The 21,083-nt window shown below is 41.3% G+C and overlaps 6 protein-coding genes across 6 annotated transcripts; 2 read left to right on the forward strand and 4 right to left on the reverse strand.

Annotated features, from left to right (window-relative positions):
• Positions 1–3,716: 3,716 nt before the first annotated feature.
• Positions 3,717–4,883, reverse strand: BDV27DRAFT_129590 (DNA-directed RNA polymerase core subunit RPB10). Its single transcript, XM_032067236.1, has 4 exons — positions 4,652–4,883; positions 4,536–4,594; positions 4,385–4,471; positions 3,717–4,328 (listed from the first exon to the last, which is right to left on the reverse strand). Exons 1-4 carry the CDS (start codon positions 4,685–4,687, stop codon positions 4,286–4,288), a joined length of 225 nt encoding a protein of 74 aa, XP_031926719.1. The 5' UTR covers positions 4,688–4,883; the 3' UTR covers positions 3,717–4,285.
• Positions 4,884–5,078: 195 nt separating this feature from the next.
• Positions 5,079–8,219, forward strand: BDV27DRAFT_129592 (WD repeat protein). The gene is made up of 3 exons (XM_032067237.1): positions 5,079–5,478; positions 5,530–6,296; positions 6,345–8,219. The coding sequence occupies exons 1-3, from the start codon at positions 5,150–5,152 to the stop codon at positions 8,036–8,038; spliced, it is 2,790 nt and encodes a 929-aa protein (XP_031926720.1). The 5' UTR covers positions 5,079–5,149; the 3' UTR covers positions 8,039–8,219.
• A 684-nt stretch (positions 8,220–8,903) lies between these two features.
• Positions 8,904–11,275, reverse strand: BDV27DRAFT_129593 (Clr5 domain-containing protein). Its single transcript, XM_032067238.1, has 2 exons — positions 10,867–11,275; positions 8,904–10,786 (listed from the first exon to the last, which is right to left on the reverse strand). Exons 1-2 carry the CDS (start codon positions 10,980–10,982, stop codon positions 9,121–9,123), a joined length of 1,782 nt encoding a protein of 593 aa, XP_031926721.1. The 5' UTR covers positions 10,983–11,275; the 3' UTR covers positions 8,904–9,120.
• Positions 11,276–11,445: 170 nt separating this feature from the next.
• On the reverse strand, positions 11,446–12,446 carry BDV27DRAFT_145944 (uncharacterized protein; the record flags this gene model as incomplete). Its single annotated transcript, XM_032070487.1, has 2 exons — positions 11,446–11,588; positions 11,666–12,446. 2 exons carry the CDS (start codon positions 12,444–12,446, stop codon positions 11,446–11,448), a joined length of 924 nt encoding a protein of 307 aa, XP_031926722.1.
• Positions 12,447–15,757: 3,311 nt separating this feature from the next.
• Positions 15,758–18,700, forward strand: BDV27DRAFT_145945 (heterokaryon incompatibility protein Het-C-domain-containing protein; the record flags this gene model as incomplete). Its single annotated transcript, XM_032070488.1, has 12 exons — positions 15,758–15,791; positions 15,885–16,099; positions 16,130–16,182; positions 16,215–16,330; positions 16,492–16,530; positions 16,627–16,683; positions 16,801–17,296; positions 17,381–17,708; positions 17,750–17,965; positions 18,098–18,211; positions 18,246–18,380; positions 18,623–18,700. 12 exons carry the CDS (start codon positions 15,758–15,760, stop codon positions 18,698–18,700), a joined length of 1,881 nt encoding a protein of 626 aa, XP_031926723.1.
• Positions 18,701–18,745: 45 nt separating this feature from the next.
• BDV27DRAFT_129599 (FAD-binding oxidoreductase) lies at positions 18,746–21,067 on the reverse strand. The gene is made up of 4 exons (XM_032067239.1): positions 20,696–21,067; positions 19,344–20,618; positions 19,115–19,290; positions 18,746–19,023 (listed from the first exon to the last, which is right to left on the reverse strand). The coding sequence occupies exons 1-4, from the start codon at positions 20,955–20,957 to the stop codon at positions 18,931–18,933; spliced, it is 1,806 nt and encodes a 601-aa protein (XP_031926724.1). The 5' UTR covers positions 20,958–21,067; the 3' UTR covers positions 18,746–18,930.
• Between the last annotated feature and the right edge of the window lie 16 nt (positions 21,068–21,083).

A 21,083-nucleotide genomic window follows, 5' to 3' on the forward strand; every position in this document is an offset into this window, starting at 1 on the left:
TATTATGGTAAAAGTTTTTTTATTCTTCTACTTTAGTAATATATTAAAGAACTTTTTTTAGAATTTAAAAATATAATTTTATATTAAATTATTTAATATATATATTTTTTTTATTTAATTTATTATCTACTACTATTCTAAGATACTAGAGATAAAGACTAAAAAATAAAAAAAATTTATTTTAATTACTATATTTCAAATAAAAAATTAATTAATCTCTATTTTATAATTTTTCTTAGAGACTAATAAATTTATATAGATTTTTATTAATAAATATTATTATAGTATTTTTTATAAAAATTAATTTATATATCTCTAACTAGTCTAGGAAATTATCTCTGAGATAATATATTAACTACTATAAAATAAAATATAAAGATATATTAAAATCTTAATTATTATATACTAATATTTTATTATAAAATACTTTAATAAAAGTTTTAACTAAGAAAAACTTTTTATAGTTTATTTTAAAGATCTTAATTATTATAATCTTTACTAGAATATAACTATTATCTATTATAATTTTTTTTATTATTATAAAGATATTATCTATATATTTTTTTATATTTAATAAATTTATTACTAGCTCAACTATATTTAGTAATAACTATATTATAAGCTATATTTATATTATATAACTAATTCCTATTTAGTACATATATACTAAATCTGTAGAGAGAGAGTAAAAGATATTTTTCTTAATAATATTAATAAGACTAGAAATATATAATATATTTTTTATATAGAATATCTATATTTTATAGTTATTATAATTTTTAATATTTATTATATATTATATATACTTATTAGAAATTTATTAAATTTTATTATTTAGTTTATATCTCTAGTTAGATTCTAAGGCTGTATAACTATCTATTTAGAATTAAATAGTAATATTTTTCTAGCTATAGATTTTAATCTATTTATAATATATAGATATATATTATTTAAAAATTCTATTAATTTATAATTCTTAAATAATTTAAATAATAAGAATAGATTCTCTAAGAAAATTTTTATTATACTCGAGTATATATATAGTATAGTCTAATTTTAACTTAAATTTCTGATTTTTATCTATCTTATAGTTTTAATTAGATAAGTAATCTTTTGATAATAGTAAATATTTAATATCTTTGGAAGATCTTTTATTTCTAATAATCTAGAAAAATCTCTCTGGACTTATAATCTATTAATATTTAGATAGAAAAATTTTTTGTATTTATTTTTTCAATTCTTGTTCTCTATCTAAGCTTTCGATCTTCCTAGCTAGGTGTTGTGGGCCCGCTTAGCGGGCCAGAAGAACCCGTACTTCCGGGCCTCCAGGCCGCCAGACAGAAGTCCCTACTAACAATTTATGAAGATAATACTCTATTTAGATCTAGTTTTTAAGTAATTTTTCAAGTAACTATTAAATATTTATTATATTATTTACTATATTATTAGTTTTAAAATTATTATTTATTTCTATAACTATAATTAAAAAGTAAATAGATAGTTTAAATATAGAATAATTATTAAATCTTTTACCAGTTCTATAAAACTTTACTAAATTAGATATTTATTCTTTAATTTATAAAGATAAATTAGATTAAAAATAAAAATTAAATAGTTAATAGACTATATTTTTAACTATTCTATAAGAAAACTTTATAAAATATAGAATAGTAATTAATTAAATAGTAATTACTAGAAGAATTGTCAGCTACCCTAATCCTAAAGCGGAATAGTCTTAGGGCTGGCTTGAGAGGATATGAATAGAATAATAATATAGATTGAATAGCTAGATAAGATAGGATAGACTTGAAGAGATCAAATGAATGAATAGGAAACCTGACTATCTGATAATCAGATAGTTGATAATCTGCTTGAATATCAAAAAGATCATTTAGTAGGCACTTTTAGGCCTTAATTATAGACATTTTTTAGGCCTTATTTTCAGTGAATGATTTCAAATCAATATAGAATTAGTGAATTTGTCATTATAACTAATAATGACTAATTCTTGATTTCTAATGATTTCTAATAATTTATTAGAAATCATTCAAAGTCATGAATTATAAATATCTTCTAGATCTTGATTAAAAGCAAGGTTTCAATCTAGTCTAAAATAGGTACTATAGAAGCTTTCTAGAATATTTCCTAAGTAGGAAATATCCTTTCCATTTCACTCAGTATTACCTAGTAAGAAAATTTCACTCTGACAATATCTAATTAATAATTAAATATTAGAAATAGAAAATAGAATATCTAATTAGATAGAAAAGCTATAGATAAGAAAATAATATATAATATAATATTAAAAATTTATAGAATATATTAAAATTTAAAGATAATAAAAAAATATAAAAAAAATATAATTTAATAATTCTATAAGTAAATCTAGTTTATATTTAGTACTGATTTTTTTATTTTGTTTCTATTTTATTATTTTATTTGCAATTAATAATTATACATTTTACTTTACTATTTTATTTTTGGATTGATACTTGTTTTAATTAATACCTGTACTCTTTACTTTACTATTCTATTATTAGATTAATACTTATTTTAAAATTATACTTTTTACTTTATTATTTTATTTTTTATTTTTTATTATACTTTATTTTATTTTATTTTCAGATTGACACTTTTTTCTAGTAGTGGAGATTGTTATGGTTCTCTTCCATCCTGTGTTATTGGTAGCTTTCGCCCACCGTAGTTATTACATAGTGTTCGGCCTCACCGAGGCCAATACAATCAACAGCTCATCACCCATTGCCCTACCATTAATCTTAGAAAAATAATATATAAATATAATAGAATTCAATTAATTTATAAATTTATCTTTCTATAGATCTAATCTAAAAAATCTAAAAAATTTAGTAATATTCCAGTAATAATTTACAAAATTTTAAAAAAAATTCTACTTTATTTTAACTTTTTTTTTAAAAAAATTTTTAAAAAATTTAATCTATTTTACTATAAAGAGTTTATAGAGATAACTAACTATTTTTATTATAATTTTATTTAGAGAATAGTTTTCTGATAGAAATATTAAATAAATTTTTAAATATATTATTTTTTAAATTTTTTTTAAATTTTCTTTATTATTTCTCTAGTTTAATTTCTATAATTAAATAAATTTTTTTTCTTTAAATTAAGTTATTTTATTATATTTTCTATAGAAATTAGTAAACCTTTAAAATAATATTTTTTAGTTTAGAGAACCCTACTAAATATTATTATTATATATGATAAATATATATTTATATAATTACTAGTAAAAATATTAAGTTTTTCAGTTTAAATTTTTTAATATATCTAATTTTAATATTTTAATAAATAATTTATTATAAACTAAATTAAATTTGAAAATAATATAAAAATATTTTATAAAACTTCAAGAGATTTATACTATAAATATATAGTAATAATTAATATAATTTAGAATAGATATAAAGAATAGTATATTATTTTGATAATTAAGTAGCTTTATAATTAAAATTATATAAAAACTGAGTTAAGTTAAATTTTAATAGATTTTATTAGGATCCCAATTGCATCCGGGTTTGGTTATGTGGAAGTCTAGCTCTAAGGACCAACAGAGCAAATAAATAATTAGAGGAACAAGCAACACGACAAACTTCCTACATTTGTAGCCTACTGGCCTCCAGCGCCCCAAAGGTTTACTGCCATATAGATTTATCACATACACCGGAAGGGAGCTTACATTGAAATCTAACTCATCTATTCTAGGTCGACTACGACAGCCATGACTGATTCCAAATACCAATGACAATATAGTTACAGATGGATTAAGATTCATAATGGAATCCGAGCCCTTCTTTTATTTTGCATTTTAGCGTTTCACCTACCTTGAAGACTAAGCAAATGAGAGGAGAGAGGAAGAAAAGAGGGGAACGAACACTCGAGACATGCCAAGACTCGCAAGAAAGCAGCAGATTTCCCCTTCCATGTGCCCAAAAAGGTAACAAAAGTGATTCTGCCTGCAAAACAATATGGCCCTGCAAAGAGCGGGGTTGTTCGATAGCCCCAAAATTGTCGATACTGAAAATGGACGGTCACTTTCGAAAAATGACAATAGCACGCACAAGCTTGATATAACCAAGCATTGCTGCAGCAGTTAATGTGCCTAATTAACCCATAAAGCCCGAGACGACGGATATTCATTATTGGCCTATTTCTCACACAAGCCAATAAATTGAGTTGAGCATCTGTCATCACCATCTCGGAAAGTGATTTGCTGTGAAAAATCAGGTCCAATTGAGGTTTAATCAAGTTACATTTGAGATTTTGCACGATCTCTTTCTGTTGGGTTATACCTACAAGGAAACATAGTTCAGTGAACAGTCACATTCAAGGTTAGAACGGCACTTACCGAAGAAGTTTCTCAATCAAATCAACATGGGTCATGATCATTCTACGGCAGCAATACCGCTTGCAACCGAGTTGATCCATAGCATCACTTGAATCAACTGATTAGAAGCCGCGCAAATACCACAAAAAACGAGGGAAAGTGTATCGCATACCCATCCGCAACACCCTCATCGAGTAATTGTAGATAACGTTCCCAAAGATCGCCAACGACCTAATCGACCCTTGTATAAGCCGCAGCAAGGAAGTGAACAAAGGTTATGTTGCTTACCTTGCCACATGAAAAACACCGGACAGGAATAATCATCTCTGGTTATGTTTCGCGTTATAAGGAGCGACTAGACTGACTGCTGGGGAAGCAGAATACGTTGAGAGAACGGTTGCCGTACGGTATGGCTGAGTATGAAGATGGCGCACAGTCTCTGTTGTACCCTATTATTACGGAATAATAGAACTTGGAAGGACGGATGGAAGCATTCAAGTTAATCATCCAACCAGTGCTGAGACTTCCTTCAATGGATGAAAAGATTACAGTATGGATGTACCCACTTATTACTACTCAAGGAATCCAAGCTAACCTAAAGTAGGCTAGCCCATTTGCAGCCGCTCCATGATGCGGGATACCTAAAAAAAAAAAAAGTCTCGCGTTTTCTAGATGCACTTTCAGCACTACAGTACTATTGAATAATCATACGAGATCATGATTCACTTTCCCTAGGCTTACTGTCACTGGACTATTCAACATCTCAGGCTTTTTTGTTTATAAACGATGTCAGGCTCTAACCCTTCAATGCGTCTCTCCAAAAGATCCCGAGCCAGCGATGCAGCGCAAGATAGATTGATTCGCACTGAGGGAGAGCGAGTCAAGCGACGTCGCACTTCCCATGACAAGGATGAGATTAAGCAAAGCTTGGGGCCAGCAATGCCCCATGCTCCAAAAGAAAAGAATGACCACAACCAGACAGTACATGTTGCAAATAGTTCTTCATTGCATAGCATCGACCAAGACACGATTGCAGTCCCTGAAGCTTGGTCCTTATCTACACCAGTCGCGGGACAGTATACCAACATAGATCCAATCCTTACCCGCGATGAGGGGTATGTTCTCTCCTTCAAGCGTCTATCACAGCTTTCTAAGCCAACCTATAGGTATCTTTTTGTCGGGCTTGAGGCAGCCGTTCATGTTTATTCTGTCGCAACCTCTCGTCTCTTTCGAACACTGCAGTTGAAACCAAATCAAAGCATCATCGGATACAATCTTTCGTCAGCGAGTCAGGAGTATCTTTACATCGTTACCTCCGCTGGTTCTGTTAGCAAGTGGGATTGGCTATCTGGAAAACAAGTCTCACATTGGACCATGGGCCGCAAAATAATCTCCGTTAGCCCGTCCTTTTCTGCTAATCAAGGCGAGGAAGATTTTGCATTACTGATTCTGCGAGATCACAAAGCTGGGAAAAGGGAGATCGTTGTCGCTCACCTAAGTGAGAAGAACCTCCACGAAACTGTCATCCTCGAAACAAGCGCTCGGCTTGACCACATAAAGTGCATTTCTGATGGCCAAGCTGTCATTGCATATAGCGGTCAGCGTGTACTCATTGGAACTCAAGGTTTGAGCCAAAATGATCCGGAACTCATGCAATATACTTGGAAAGAGGTGGCTTTGCCTGTCAACATTAGTTGTGTTGACATTCGGCATTCTACGGCATCGTCTCGGGTCGAAGGACAAAGTTGGAATAACAAGAAGGGTCCGATTGGCATTGACCTGGCCTTAGGCAGCTCAGATGGGTCTATTCTGATATATCACGACATTCTAAACTTTGTTGGTAAAGAGCACCACAAAGGCGAGAAGACCATGACTCCTAGACGGCTGCATTGGCATAGGGACCTTGTCACTGTAGTTCGTTGGTCAATTGACGGTACGTTCATTGCAATATAATCGTGGGAAGTGGCTAAATATCATGCAGGTAATTATGTTATATCTGGAGGTCATGAATCTGTTATGGTGTTATGGCAATTGGATACAGGCCGGAAGCAGTTTCTTCCACACCTTTCTTCTCCAATCTGCAACATTGTGGTCTCCTCAACTGGCAACTCCTATGCCATCAAGCTAGCCGATAATTCTATCATAGTTTTATCGGCGAGAGAGCTACAACCATTCGCTACCATAACCGGTCTGCAGTCGTACTCACAGATAAACAAACCTAGGGTAGGGGTATATCCACCACCCACACCAGCTGCAGCAATACTACACCCACAATACGGTGAAAGGCTCTTGATAACCGTGCCAGCCTCACGTCAAGTCACCCATGAAGGTCACCACCCCGCAAATTCCTGTGTCCTTCAGACCTACGATATCCATTCCAATAGTCATATATCTCGTCAGGCTCTCGCACGCACTAACGCGACAACTTTGAAAATCAGCCCGGAAGGTTTACCGATTGCAGCGCCGAATGTCACTCACCTAGATGTTTCTCATGATGGGAAGTGGATGTCTACAGTTGATACATGGAGCCCCAACCCCCATGATACTGAGGCTCTTGATTGCAATAGCACTGGTATGCGCAGCATTGCCGCAGACTATCAAGAGGTGTTTTTGAAATTCTGGAGATGGAGCAAGTCTGGCTTGTGGGAACTTGTCACACGTGTTGATGGGCCCCATTTTTCAGGGAAGGGCCCGGTTCCGGTCTTGGATCTTGCATCTCGACCAGTTAGTGATGAATTTGCAACAATAGGAAGCAACGCGGTTTTACGCTTGTGGTGCCCAAGCAGTAGACAGCGCAGTGGACTCAAGACGGGGCATGGTGAAGAGCAGCTCGAGACTTGGAAATGTCGGAATACCGTCGATTTGAAGGGATACATCAACGGCGAAAATCTTGACAGCGTGAACATGGCTTCCATAGCGTTTTCTCAAGATGGCTCCGTGCTTGCTGTATGCCTACAATCAGGGTATCCTGGGAGTCCCGGGATTGCCGTCCTTGTTGATGTTCAAAGCTGCACTGTCCGTTACAGTAGAGCAGGGGTGTATCCAGGGGACCCCTGTGTGGCAAGGTTCCTAGGGTGCCACCTTGTTATCGCTTCAACACAATCTGTGTCTGTTTGGGATACAGTGGATGATATAGTAAGGACACCGGGCAACTTGGAAGTCGGTTACTCCCATGATGATAAGGCGTACCGGCTTTTGGCAGTGGATCTCAATACACAGACTTTCGCTGTTACTGTACAACGTCCACAGAGTCCTACTGCGCCCAGAAAGGGATGCAAGTACTTTGTGCAGGTGTATGATGTACAGTCATTATCCTTGCTTAGCCAGCTGCCTCTGGGGAGAAGCCCCCATGCTTTGCTGCCCGATTCACGATCGGGTGATTATATTGTGCTGGATGTAGCAGCAAATGTACAAAGACTTGGTTGCAGCAAGAAGACATCTCAGGCCCTCCCGTCCCAAGACTGGGTGGATAAGGTCAATTCTGGACTAGCAGAGTTACTTGGAAGCAGTGTGTATGGGTCCAGATACCAGCAACCTTCACAAACACTCATGGACAGTTTTGAAGCATCACCTCCACAAAGCAAAGAACTAGCTGGGATCTTTAATGATTCCCCATTTGTTTTGCCTTCTGCTAGTGTCTTATTCCAGGACGTTGTGCAAGCTCTCACTGGCTAGTCATTGACTTTTTAGAAACTATTCCTCTTGAAAATACATTGCGATATTGACTAGTATCTACCTGGCTCTTGGGTGCACCCTGCATCGTCAGTGACCTTGTTACCATAACTAGTTTATACCCTGTCAAAGGGAAGGGAGAAGTTCTCTATAGGTTTTTTAGATGTTACTTACGTCTCCATAACTCCCGGTGTTGTACAGTTGTAGGGTCTTGCAGAGAAGCTCTACGGAGTCCCATACTGCTTGTAGCTGCGCCATGTATAGGGCTAACTAGTACCACGACCATAATTACGTGGGAAGTACTTTGAATCTGGGAAATCCATAAATTTCTAAAAGTGAGAACCAAACGTTCATCAATTATGTCTCTCGCGTTGATAGCTGGCCTACTTGTTCGTGAATATCTCATTTTTGACTGGCCGAGGTCATGAACAATATGGTAGGCCTTGGATATTAAATAGGCCCCTGTATACAAAATCAAACAAGGTCTGATGCGACATCTGTTAGAGCTGAGTATGTCCCTTAGTAACAAAGATAATATCTCTAATTATACACGGGAAACAGGACGAACACCAGAACCTTATGCCATACATAATATTGTTGAAAGTACTAGCAAAAGAAGTATAACTTTGTTTTCTTACCTTCGCTTTTCTTTCCTCCTTTCATTTTCTTCACTTGAACATGTAGACTAAGCCCCTACGCCGTAACCACATGCTGCCCTACGGGCCCGTAGCCCATTAGGATAGGCGCAGAGCTCTTCAAAGGGACGTCTTAGTATCTGTAAACGAGGTAGTGGCTTCTACCCTTCTACGATAAGGCGTGCGCCCCTACACTATGTAGATTGAAATAAAAGTCAATAAATTATCTAAGTCCTATCTTACCTATCTTAGCACTGTTGACACTGTCAATATTATCTTGTAATACATAATGCTTATTCCTATTAATAAGACCCCACCGAAGCGGCTGCTGCCGTTGACTGGAGATTAACGTATAAAAACCGCAGAGGTTCCACCTTGGCTTTCCTGAAGACCAAGTTAAACACTCAGAACAATATGCTACAAGTACTCAAGATATGACACAGAGGCTTCTTAGACTTGTTCCAGGCTAAATAGAAACGAAGCCTTTCTCCCTTGCATGTGAGTCAAGTAAGCGTCAAATTCGTGGTCCTCATCTATAAGGAAAGATATTTCATGCCCGCTCTCATCTTTGTCTGTGCCCTCAATCCTCGTAATGAAGGCATCTGGATACCTGGTGTTGACTAGTTGGCGTAGTTCAGTAACGGATCGCGTTGTCAGCTTTTCAATCCAGGTTTTGGAATCCCCATGCAATGAACTTTGAGCATGAATGCGAAGATACACAGGAGTTTGCATAGCAGAAGGCTCTAATAAGGGGTCCACGTATCCAAAGGTATGCCCTGAGTCCTGATGGTTGGCTGTGGCAAACGAGGGGTCATTAGCTGCCTGCAGGAGTGAGGGGTCTATCTGCAAGTCACCTAAATCACTAGAAGACACTGGAGCACTTGCAAGGGCCTGTGAAGCAAGTGTGCTGATTCCGTTAGTTATACTGCCACTAAAGGCGCTGCCAATATGAGAGCTTCCCAAATCAGGACTGTGAGCATGTTCCTGATTAGAGTGTTTCGGGGCTGGGTCCCTCTTAGTTTGATCATCACGAAGTCGCTTCATGACATCACGACAAAGAACCTCCAGAGCTTTTAATTTGGTAGTGTGTTCTGTATCCGTTGGTCCAGGAGCCAAGATTTGTTGGAGCAGCTCAGAGTTTTGGATCCATCGCTCCTTCAAGTTCGTCCAGTGCTCATCACCAGCCTCTAGCTTGCTTGTAAAATGATCCGCTTTCAGTGTATTGTAAAATGCATTCCGTATTTGGCGACTTTCCTCTGGATTGATGCCAAGGGCGTTTTTAGCTTCCGCAATGGTCATTCGCCTTTCCAAGGTTCGCATCCTCTTTGTGACATCTGTGCAGACAACATCAAGAGCAAGGGCCTTTGCATCAAGTTGATTAGGATCCTCCCAAAATATATGTTGAAGATGTTGCGATTCTTGTATCAATTTGTTTTTCGCTTCCTGCCATTTTTCGGGTCCGGCAACTGTTTTCTTGATGAACCCTGCATCCTCGCAGATTCTCTGGAACTGATCCCTGATCTGGCGATACATGACGTTATCCAGGTTCAAGTGCTTTTTACTCTCATCAATAGTCGTTTCAGAGGGAAAGCGTGGAGGTCCCGGGGGATCGGCTGGCAGCCCCGCCCATCCTCGAGTACGGCGCCGGCGCTTTCTAGTAGCCCAGCGTTCTGCACTTTCTGCTTTCAATCGTTCTAGTCGTTCCTTGCGTTTGGCTAGAACTTCTGGCGATAAACCAGGCGATGGGGGACGTGGGCTTGCTGTGTCAGTAAGGAGGGTCTCGGTGTCATTGAATGAGCTCTCATTCTTGTAAACTTCTTGCTGTAACGCAAGCAAGCCTTCATCCTCTGACGGCTGTGTGGATGCTTGCATATTTGACTGTGATTTCATCCCATTGGGAACGCGGAGTAACCAGCGATTTTTAGCACGTACCCGCATGAGCTCTCTCTCTTTGATCTCGAAACCTTCTTCATTCAATATTCGAAGCATGTCTCGCTGGCTAGTATTCCGCTCCCAAAGCTGCTTGACGCGTGCAACGAGTTCTAGGTTCTTGTGTGCTGGATTTTGCTTTGAAGGAAAGCCCCACCGCTTAAATTGCGTTTGAAATGCACGTTTACTAATTCCGTAGCTGGTTAATTTAATCGTGGATGCTGTGATGGCGATCTTAGTACTTATGTGGAAATGGTGCCTACTCACCTGGGTGCAAATTGATATACATCCTTCATATACTCCATGATTTCCTCCAAAGCCTTTTTGTCTTTGATATACATCTGATAGCAGATGTCCCGCTTTCCATCCCAATCATAAACCATGACGAGAGATGTTCGTGGAGGCGCTCCCTCCAGGTTGGAGGTGCGCCTGTAGGGTGTGCGAACCCGACGACCTGTACCTACAAGATGGAATGGTCTGAGGGAAAGGTGTTGCGTGGAGTGCGGTATGGAAGACTAAAGGCGTCTTTTGTCGCTCTTGTACACCGTAGTTTTGATGATTATGTATGTTGAGCTGTCTGGAATACCGTAGCCTATTTCGCTGAGGTAAAGGTCCGCGGTGCAGATTGCGCCGGTGTGGTCACGTGATGCTTTACAGTACGTACCAGCGATGAGAGCTGCCAGCATGGAGGTTTGATCTAACATGGTCTTATACCAACGATTTTGTTTCTGCGCCCTCAATGAATCCACCGCGCTCGGTACTAACCAAGTTCTCTGGTATAAAAGATTTGACATCCGATAAAAGATAAGTATCGGGATTATCTATGCCCTAGTACGTAAGCGCTATCTAGATAATACAAGAACAGTACAACGTCAACCTAAATTCCTTATCCTTCTTCGTAACTTGAAAATCCTGGTTCGTAGCCACGTTAAGAAAAGCATCCATGTGTTCTTGGGTTGAGATTTCCAGGACCCTGAATTTGAACCGGGCTGTGGTGTGGATGAGATAGGATTGGAGCCACAGGGTAGATTTGGTGCGTCCTGTGGCTCCTTTTCCCAGACTGGACTGGGTGTTTCCTCGTCTCTCAGAGAAGCTCGCCAATGGTGCTTCTCTCTGCGTCTTATTTGCTTTTCTTCTGCCTTCATCTGTTGCTCCTCAAATTTTCGATTTTTGGCTGCTTCTTTCTCTTCGAACGCCTGACGCGCAGCTTGTACCGTAGCTGCTCGAGCGATAGGATCCGTACTAGTTTTGGTTCTGGATCGAAACACAAAGTCCAGGGATGACCTGGATATTGGTGACGCTGTATCTAACATACTGCCATTATCCCTTGAATAACCGAAAGACGAACGACCGGCTACATTCGTCTGAGAGATCCCAGGAAGCCTTGTGAATGAGTTATTATGCGTCTGTAATGATAATCGTGGCGTCTGCCTCGAGGATGCACGCACAGACGGATAGAACGTGTCTGAGCCTGACCAGCCTAGGGGCTCCCCCTCAACTGAGTCTCTATTGCCAGAGGCATCGCTGTCGAATAACGAAACCTGGTGTGATTGACTTAATGGTGGAGTATAGGAGCGAGTTGCTTGACGCACCAGGTGAATATTCTGCGAACCTGGCTTGTTCATACTAGAACTACTCGCAGAAGAAAATTGGGAAGTCCCGCTAGTTGACCGGTGGTGAAGACCAGGGATGTTCTTTCGACTAGCTAAATCGGTGACCGGGTCACTCAGACGTCCTCTTTCGCAAGTCGCGATGATTCCCAAACCGCCATGCTCTAATGATGAGTGTGACAGATCCAGGGATGTTGTTGGTGAATCTTTTCGTGATGTCTTGTTTAGTAAAGGCATGGTGCACGGCTCGGATTTCGTAAGACCTCCTGCTATGTGTGACACGTTATCGATGTCGTCGTGAAATGTGGTCAAAGTAGGCACATCTGCCAAGCGATGGAATTCTAACCCCCGTGGTTGCGTGAGGAGCGGAGAATCCTGCGAAGCCTCGCTAGGGAGAATGCAAAGGTGTTGCTTTATTTTTGGCAAGGCTGACTGCATGGAATCTTTCGATGAGGAAAAAGACCCGCGGAGACAATTGAATCGGGCAAACGAATAGGCCAGCACTGAGGTATCATTGTGAAACGATTTGGAAGGGAACTCGGAGCCAGAAGGTTTCAGAGGAGCAGGATGGACATCGCACTTGTATTTAGGGGACGGCTCGCAGCTTCTGGTTTTTATTTTGTGGGTGTTTGGTGGTGATGGATCTCGGACAATGTGTTCTTCAAAGTGTGCCATCGGACTGATAAATGTGATGCTGCCCTCTTTCACTCCTATTCTTTCCAGACTACTAGGAAAGAGACCATTAATGTTGCACTATGGGGCGCATTGTTGCCATAACATCGGCGCAGTGATGGAGTAGTAGAAACCCGTGAGAAAAGTCACACGTTGCCGTGTGTAGAACCCTGTGTCCGTATATGAATGGCCTTCCAGGAGATCACACCATGCGTGGAAATAATAAGTCTGCTGAAAGATGCGGTTTGGCCGAATTTAACAAATCAAGCAGTCAGCAGCTAGGTGTAGAGGATAGACCAAAATGGAAAACCTCTAGTTGAGACTGAGACCGCAAACGTCATGTATACAAATAGCAATGACCGTGGTTTCTATAAGTAGGCATTTCTAGTTACTCGATCCCAAGGCAACTGAGAGGGAGAAGGCCACAGGGCGTTCAAGGATAGTAAAAATAGTCGAGACGCCGACACAAGGCTCAATAGGAGAGCGCGGAAGATGACGGCGGTGAAGTTCGAATGAGTTTATGAATTTGGGGGGTGGGGGGTTGTTGCGGGCGGAGAGCCACGGAAGTGGTTGGGTAACGGGTTGGGAGGGGAAAGGGCTGGCGCGACGGATGCGGAGAGCCGTTTTGAAAGTGGCGGACAGTATGGAATATACGTACTCCGGCTGGCTCATGTATTAAGCTGGAATACCACCAACTTTTTGAAATAAGCCTTTCTTATCATTATTTCTTCTAAATCATATACTGCAATCATTGTCAGTAGTGGGTTATTAAAGACCAGAGAATATATTGTTGCTCCTGACTCTTTATGTATCTGTGTTGACTTTCATCTGAACAGTACCCCGTATAAGTACTAGTAAGTACGGAGGGCATCATCCATCGGAGGCTGGGTATGGTCTACAGTACTGCTAGATCTTCTCCGTACTGTGGGATAAGTACCAGGAGCACGAGGCAGGCTAGTAATTTAAAGATGGTGTATGCTACGTATATACTACCTAGAAGTATTAGTATTGCTGCGGAAAACCAGCCAATTACTTACTCTTATCTACTATATATATGGTAGTATGTTCCTTTTATCCGTATTTTCACGCTTTCCCTTATTCTTGTTGGTTGACAATTCTATCGCTTACCTGAGGTATTCTACTGTTTCCTACTCCATTGAATTTAGGAATTTAATATATCTATTAACTGGCAAATATGTTCGTAGTAAGCTCTTAAAACGGCCGTTCCCCCCCCCGGTTAGATCGTGTCAGATTATAGAGTACAGTACGGAGTAGTACTGCAGCATATCACTGGCCTAGGTTTCTTTTAAGTTTAGCTTTAACCCCTTACCAGGTATAAGAGGCTGCGTCAATTACTCTTGTAGGATATATTCATGGTTGGCTTTTAACTTGGCCTAGGTAGGCATGAACGTCCTCTGCTATTGTTGGTAAGCCTAGCCGATTCTTGTTATGACTATCATTACTTTTCAATGCCATTACCGTTACCATCTTTTCCTTCCCTCCTCGCCTTCTCTAACCCTCTCCGATTGTTATTGTTAGTAATATCTTTTCTCTCCAGTTAGAGACCCTTCGAATCTGTACACGTATAAATATTATAGCACATAGGTGAAATCACGATATTGGATATCATTTTCTGAAGATTTCTACATACCCCGGTGTAAATACACAATCTAAACTGACAACTTGCTCCCAGCACACTCATAGATCAGCGAAGCCTTTTTGGCGGCTACAGCGTAGTTGTTTCTGCTGTAGTTTATGAGATGTTAGATGCACTTCATACCGACAAAGGTATATTTTAGAACAGTCATACTTTGAGGGGTCTGAATCGGTGCTACATACAATAACACTATATTTTGAATATGACTGCCCAAATATTCGCCCATATTACCGCTTTAGGTAGGATATCCACAGCGTAGGTGGCATGATCCAGCAGACAAAGAACTAAAGAACAAGGAAGGAGGTGGATAGAAGCTAACGCCTAGCTAGGGGTGTTTTAGCAGAAGATACTAGATAGCTCTTAGCTCAGAATAATTAACCAGCTTCTCCCTTATAATTTTTCTACTACAGTGGGAGCAATTCATGAAATTTGGAGCACCCTAATATGGTATAGCGTATCTGCTGACAATCGCCTACTTTTAGGGAATTATTATTTGGACCTTACGCTAAGCCTATATAGGAAGGCATAATACTATGTATTGGTAATACTACTAGTTAAGCGGGACTATTCTAGAATAGGAATGTAGAACTGCCTTCTCTCTCTCTCCCGGGCCCTCTCTCTAAGAGCGGCTGACCGGCGATATCAGTATCTATATCCATTGCCTTTTCAACGATTTATAGTAGCCTCGCTACTTACCTAATCTAGAAAATAAATAGAGACATCCTTAGCTATTAATTAGTATATTGTTAATATTAAAAATAATTAATTTTCTCTTTAAAAAAAAAAATTTATTCTGAATATTTTTTATAGTATACCGATCTATGTTGGTTTGTATAGGATATTATATTTGAAAGAGGTTTACTAGCGTGTATTTTAATTATATGACTCGCCTTCCGGTGGGTGTTCGGAACCGCCACTGATATAGGCTTAATGTGAGGTCCAAATAACAATTCCCTACTTTTATAGGTGTATAATCTGTACATCATAGATTATTGGTTCTTATTTAGGCGGTAACAGTGATGCACGGGCGAGGTGTTCCAAATCTCAAATACCACACACTGTATGTTGTATTGTTATTGATCACATTCAAAATGATAACTGGGTTAGAATCTCTATCCTTCCTCCTCAGCCCGTTCAAATCCATCAGTATCTTCAATGAAACCACGGACAGAATAGGCCAAGGGTGGAGAAGAGACCTAGAGATCATCGATGGCTAGTCATGTCTGCTGCCAAGATGGTCCCGTCTTGTCGGTGTAAGACGAATTGTTCACACTCATACTATTACTGATACAATATGATAATATAATCATCCTTGGCAAGTTGGCAATGGTAGTGTGAGACTGTAGTCGAAGGGCCAAGGGAGCTGGGACTACATTACCCTAACCCTTGGTTTTCATGGCCTAGCTGGGCTCTCTGCGATTTGCCTTCTCTTCTCCGTAGACTGCTAGTATTGTCATTTAAGGTTAGAACAGAAGTACCATGTCTGGCACTGTCTAAAACCTATGTTTTCTTCTCTCGCTTGCCCTCGCATTCTCGGGGCAAGCCCACGCTTTTGGGGCGGGTAATATTGCATCAATATCCCGCATTGAAGACCAGAACTGGCGTCATGGTGACTATCGAAGACGCGCTGTTGACTCTGTTTCTGTCTATTTTGGGATCTGGCTTCGCGACTACAGCCAGGCTGTTGATGTCGGTACTTTGAAATATGTAAGCGCTGAAGCAATCCGCATCCTGATTTGGGTGCTCGGATTTATGAGTTTTGGGCAAGCTACTGAGTTCTCCCACTATGCTAGTGCTAGGAACTGACGTTGTGCCCTAGATATGGGACCAAGGAGTTTGAGGTGACTACAGAACGTCTAGTTTGCTATGAGCCTACAGAGCATATAGACAATCCTCTCGGTTATGCTGAAGGGGAGGATGCTCGGGATTACGATCATCGTCTCAGGGGTCCAGTTGATGAGGAGCATGAGCCGTCAGTTGATCCTATGACAGGTATGTTGGATCACCCTCCATGCTATTCTGCTGTATAACACATAACATACTGAGTCTTTTGTTGGTTACCACGGTTAGGTTTAAAAACTTATATAGCGACAGAGGATATTGGTATTGCTACATCTGCAGGTCTTGTACGGCGTGTCTTCCGTCGTTCGATTCAGCTAGGCCGCGAGAACGCGGAACGATGAAGACCTGCATGAAGCTTTTCGTCTTCTCGGAACTGGCTTGTATTGCCTGGAGGACTATGCAGACATTCAAACTATACAGAGCTGAGTCTTATTGAGATGGGTGAAACAGATCTTTTCCCACATGTCGGTCGTAATACAAAATTTGAGCTCCATGGTGCGGAGAATGACGTCTACCCTGTTGTTACCGGCACTTTCGGCGGGGGGGACTTTTTTCACTCCGTTTTAGGTGAGCTTTCGGATAAGGTCGCACAGTCTGAAATCCAATCTTTGGAAGGTGTCATTACTGATTCACAAAGTCGTTCGCCCTCTGAGAGCTTCGTACAGGATCTTCTCAGCATGATCCCTGCTGGATTAGTAGACGACAGTGAAGCTCAGGCAACTCAAATGGAAGAATTCAGGACACAGTCAGAGAATGCTAAGAAACAAAGCCAAGATGTATCGCCGCGTGAGCCAGAAGAATGGACCTGCTACCTGGAAGGGGTGCATCGGCAAATCCACCCCTTGTTGGAGTGGCATGATGAGATTACAAAGTCGATCAACACTGCTATCGAGAAAATACCTGTTCTACCAGAATGGTGGAGCAAATTCAAGATCACATAAAGGTCTTCGTTTTCTCTGTTCTGGCACCCTACGTGCTCCCTATTATCAAGCAAGTAGAGGGTGGAGCTTCAAACTGGCTCCTCCAAGATTATTCAAAGTAGCAGGGAGCAACAGCACATTGTCTTTGAAAACGATGAATCATCGAACCCCACCCATTCTATGCTTTCTAAGGATCATTTCTCAAACGTTCTTAACGAACCAGCAGGTCGGGTAGCCTCCCAAATTATCAAGTGGACTGTGCCACAGCTCATGGAGTGCTGGGATAGTGAAGAAATTGATATCACAAAAACTTTGGACAGAATAATCGTGGGCGTGTTCTATCGCCCTGCCCTTCGTGAATCTGGAGAAGATGGTGCAGCCGATGTACGCCAGATCATGTTCCATACAGTCGAGGAATCGTAGCATGGCAAGACTGAGGAAGAGCGGAGTACCTGCGCGGACAGCTCACCCGCCAAGGCGTATTTGAAGGCAAAAACCATAAGGAAGGTGTGCACGACACCGGTCATGGCTGCGGTAAGCCACTTGCGTTACGCAAAGGCGGCCATGGCAACCCCTTTGAACCCAGCGGATCTAATATTAGCTTGGGGGAAGCTGCGGCCGCCGCTGCTGGTGACGGAACACTCAGGGGCCTAGTCAGCGGCCTTGTAAGTAGTGTTGGGTCTATGCTATTGAAAGATCCCGAGTCACACTCTCCAGTCGATGCAGTCATGGTGGACAGATACGAAAGTCATGGAGGGCTTGATAATCGAGGGGAGCAATATCAATATGGATACCAGGAACCATACCACGAGGAAGCATCACTTGAAGAACAGCGCCCACCCTGGAAGGTTAGACACGAAAATTACGATGAAAAGTGGCGTGGAGACCATTGGAACTATGAACATGAATCAGTGGAGCGCCTTAGAAAATCAGAAACGAAACGAGTATGATCACTACGTGTCTTCGTTGGGTAGCAACGGCCAGACTTATGGATATAATTCGGAGGAAACCTACAGATTTGGACTGAATGAGTATAGCGATGGCAATGGAGAACATCGCTATGGTTACGGCAACCGCCCTGTACGCAATGAGCATGGTGATGATCCTGCTGAGCCGGATTATGATTGACAGCCGTCCCCAGTATGCGGACGCGGAGATGCAAAGCCATGAAAATGATAAGCCTTACCAGCAAGTAGATCCTCGGCCAGGTGCATGTTCCCATGCGTTTTACATGTTCTGGTATTGATAATTGACCCCAAAAGATTCCGTGCCCGGCACAATGACACTGGGAAGGCTACAGTGGAGCTAGAGGCGATGAATAGATGTCTCCAGAGGAGTATGGTGCAGACCACTACAGTAGCAAAAGCGATGACTACATGGAACGACAGTACAGACATTGACGGCGTTATGATACACAGTCGAAGGGTTATGGATATTGAATATGACGGCAGTCGAGAATTATCTGCAAACTACTATTGTTTTGATCAGATTCTATTGGTGGACGGCCTGCTGGGCCTTATTCTTTCTCTTCTTTGCAAGTAGAATGGCGACAAATCAGAGCTGTTACACGGTCAGCTTCGCCCCCGCCCATTCCCAGCTTCTCTACATTGTTGTGTTCAACAACGCACAATCACCATGTCTTAACCTCTTCTGGCATCGGCTGCTCAACTCGAACGATTTTGTCGCAATTAAGCAAACAAAGCGGATCAAACGCTAGTTTTAGCTGCGAAGGTTGCTATAGCATTAGCATTCTGAACTTATGACAACATGAAACTATGATCTGGGGGGCAACGCTCAAATTTGTGCAAACCTACCCGCCGCATCGCATCCACCGTGGACTCGCCCAGTTCATGTTCGAGGTAATCACGTTTAATGAGACCAACACCATGTTCACCTGTGACAGTGCCTTCCAACTCTACTGCTCGCTTCACCATTCGGTGAACAACAGCTTCCGCAGTTTTTCTCTCGTTCTCATTGAATAGAATAATGGCTATAAAAATGAAGTAAGTACAGGAGCCGTGAGCGAGCAGAGGGCCTTCTTACCGTGAAAATTACCATCCCCAACGTGACCACATATTCCTGCCAACAGCCGACTTTGGGTCATGTCTTGCTTCGTTGCGTCGATGATGTTGGGCAGTTGACTCATGGGCACTGCCACATCAGTAGTCCAAACGTGGTCTTCTGGGCCTCGCCTCATCGACATTACGCTCCAGAGAGCTTGTTTTCGGGCACTCCACAGCTCTCTCATCTCATCGTCGTTGCGGGCAAACTCAAAGGATTGGCCCGCATTGGAAGAAACGATCTGTCGTACCGTACCTACCTGCTCGTTGACACCGATGGGCGTCCCTGTAAACTTGAAGAACAAGGTGGGTGATTCTTTCCACCGCCGACTAGTTGTTTCGCTGTCATTTATACATTTCATTTGCACATCATCTAGAATTTCCACACCGGCAACCGGGATACCATCTTCCACCACACGTGCCACGCATTTTGCAGCATCTTGAATCGTCGGGAAGCTTGCAACAGCGACGCTCTGACTCTTAGGTTTGACTGTCAATTTCAACGTTGCTTCTGTAACAAGTCCAAGGGTCCCTTCGCTCCCAATAAAGAGCCTGGTAAGATCATAACCAGCACTCGACTTCCGCGGTCGCTGTCTTGTCTTGATGATAGTGCCATCCGCAAGAACTACAGTCAGAGATAGGACCCATTCCCGCATTGTACCGTACCTATAGGCATTCGTCCCTGAGCAGCCAGTGCCTACCATACCACCTATCATGGCACCAGGGCCAGGATCGGGTGGGAAAAATAGACCATCTTGCGAAATCTGCTCATTTAGCTCTTCCCAACCAAGAGCAGGCTGCACCACTACGTCAAGGTCTTCTTTGTGAACTGCCAAAACGCGGTCCATGCGGCGGAAATCGATACACACGCCGCCGCGGGTGGATGCGAAATGTCCCTCTAGACTAGTGCCACCTGAGTACGGTGTCACTGGAATAAGTCGCCGATGGCAAACCCTCATTATCTGAGAAACTTCTTCCGTGGTCGACGGGTAGAGGATAAGGAAAGGCTTTTCGGTTTCCTTCCGAGAATAGGAAGACCAGTCTGATCCTGAATGTATTTCCAAGTCCCCATTCTCTGTAGAAACGTTTTCTTTCCCTATTATATCAACGAAGTCCGCCCATGCGGCCTGGAGGTTTGACTGAGAGATATTGTGACGCGGTGGCTCTAATTCGAGAATGTTCGTTGTTGATGACGCCGGAAGACTCGGCGGCTTCAGAGTCCCTAGGAAATAGGCTCCTGTAGAGAAGAACACCAGAGCTAACATAGTGGGATTAGCGGCATGTTGGATAGGGTTTTTGTAATAATTTTCGAACGGGGTCTTAGTAGGGACATACCGAATGTTAGAGCTGTATAGCGACCTCCCTGCGACTGAGTCTGATATTGTGCGTAACGCTCTTGCTCGGCGCGCTCACGCTTCAGCCGCTGCTGTGTACTCTCATATAACTGGTTCTTGAAGGACTGAGGTCGTCCACTCTCATAAACCCGAGCAGAGACCCGGTAATGCCTTTGTAGTTGCGCAGCGGTTAGGCGGTAGTTAATTCTCGGCTGCAACGCGCGTAACGTACCCCTCAAGGGAAGGGCATTGGATCGGATCATGTCTACTAGATAGTTGAGCACTGTAACAACAGTATCTCAGACTAAATCTCGCCGAAAGGTTTTCGAATTTCTGTCAAATCATAGTCCGACGAATGCATGGACAACTTGGACTGATGGATAGTTGAT

Source organism: Aspergillus caelatus (genome assembly GCF_009193585.1).
Source record: "Aspergillus caelatus strain CBS 763.97 unplaced genomic scaffold BDV27scaffold_108, whole genome shotgun sequence".
Taxonomy (NCBI): Eukaryota; Fungi; Ascomycota; class Eurotiomycetes; order Eurotiales; family Aspergillaceae; genus Aspergillus; species Aspergillus caelatus.

Coding starts and splice junctions, on each gene's coding strand:
- BDV27DRAFT_129590 (XM_032067236.1), bottom strand. CDS start 4,687: ATGATTATTCCTGTCCGGTGTTTTTCATGTGGCAAG. Junction 4,472..4,535: donor GATGAGGGTGTTGCGGATGG/GTATGCGATACA, acceptor AGTTGATTCAAG/TGATGCTATGGATCAACTCG. Junction 4,329..4,384: donor TTGATTGAGAAACTTCTTCG/GTAAGTGCCGTT, acceptor GTTTCCTTGTAG/GTATAACCCAACAGAAAGAG.
- BDV27DRAFT_129592 (XM_032067237.1), top strand. CDS start 5,150: ATGTCAGGCTCTAACCCTTCAATGCGTCTCTCCAAAAGATCCCGAGCC. Junction 5,479..5,529: donor ATCCTTACCCGCGATGAGGG/GTATGTTCTCTC, acceptor GCCAACCTATAG/GTATCTTTTTGTCGGGCTTG. Junction 6,297..6,344: donor AGTTCGTTGGTCAATTGACG/GTACGTTCATTG, acceptor AATATCATGCAG/GTAATTATGTTATATCTGGA.
- BDV27DRAFT_129593 (XM_032067238.1), bottom strand. CDS start 10,982: ATGGTTTATGATTGGGATGGAAAGCGGGACATCTGCTATCAGATGTAT. Junction 10,787..10,866: donor GTATATCAATTTGCACCCAG/GTGAGTAGGCAC, acceptor CTACGGAATTAG/TAAACGTGCATTTCAAACGC.
- BDV27DRAFT_129599 (XM_032067239.1), bottom strand. CDS start 20,957: ATGATCCGATCCAATGCCCTTCCCTTGAGGGGTACGTTACGCGCGTTG. Junction 20,619..20,695: donor CTATACAGCTCTAACATTCG/GTATGTCCCTAC, acceptor CCACTATGTTAG/CTCTGGTGTTCTTCTCTACA. Junction 19,024..19,114: donor CGGTGGATGCGATGCGGCGG/GTAGGTTTGCAC, acceptor CAACCTTCGCAG/CTAAAACTAGCGTTTGATCC.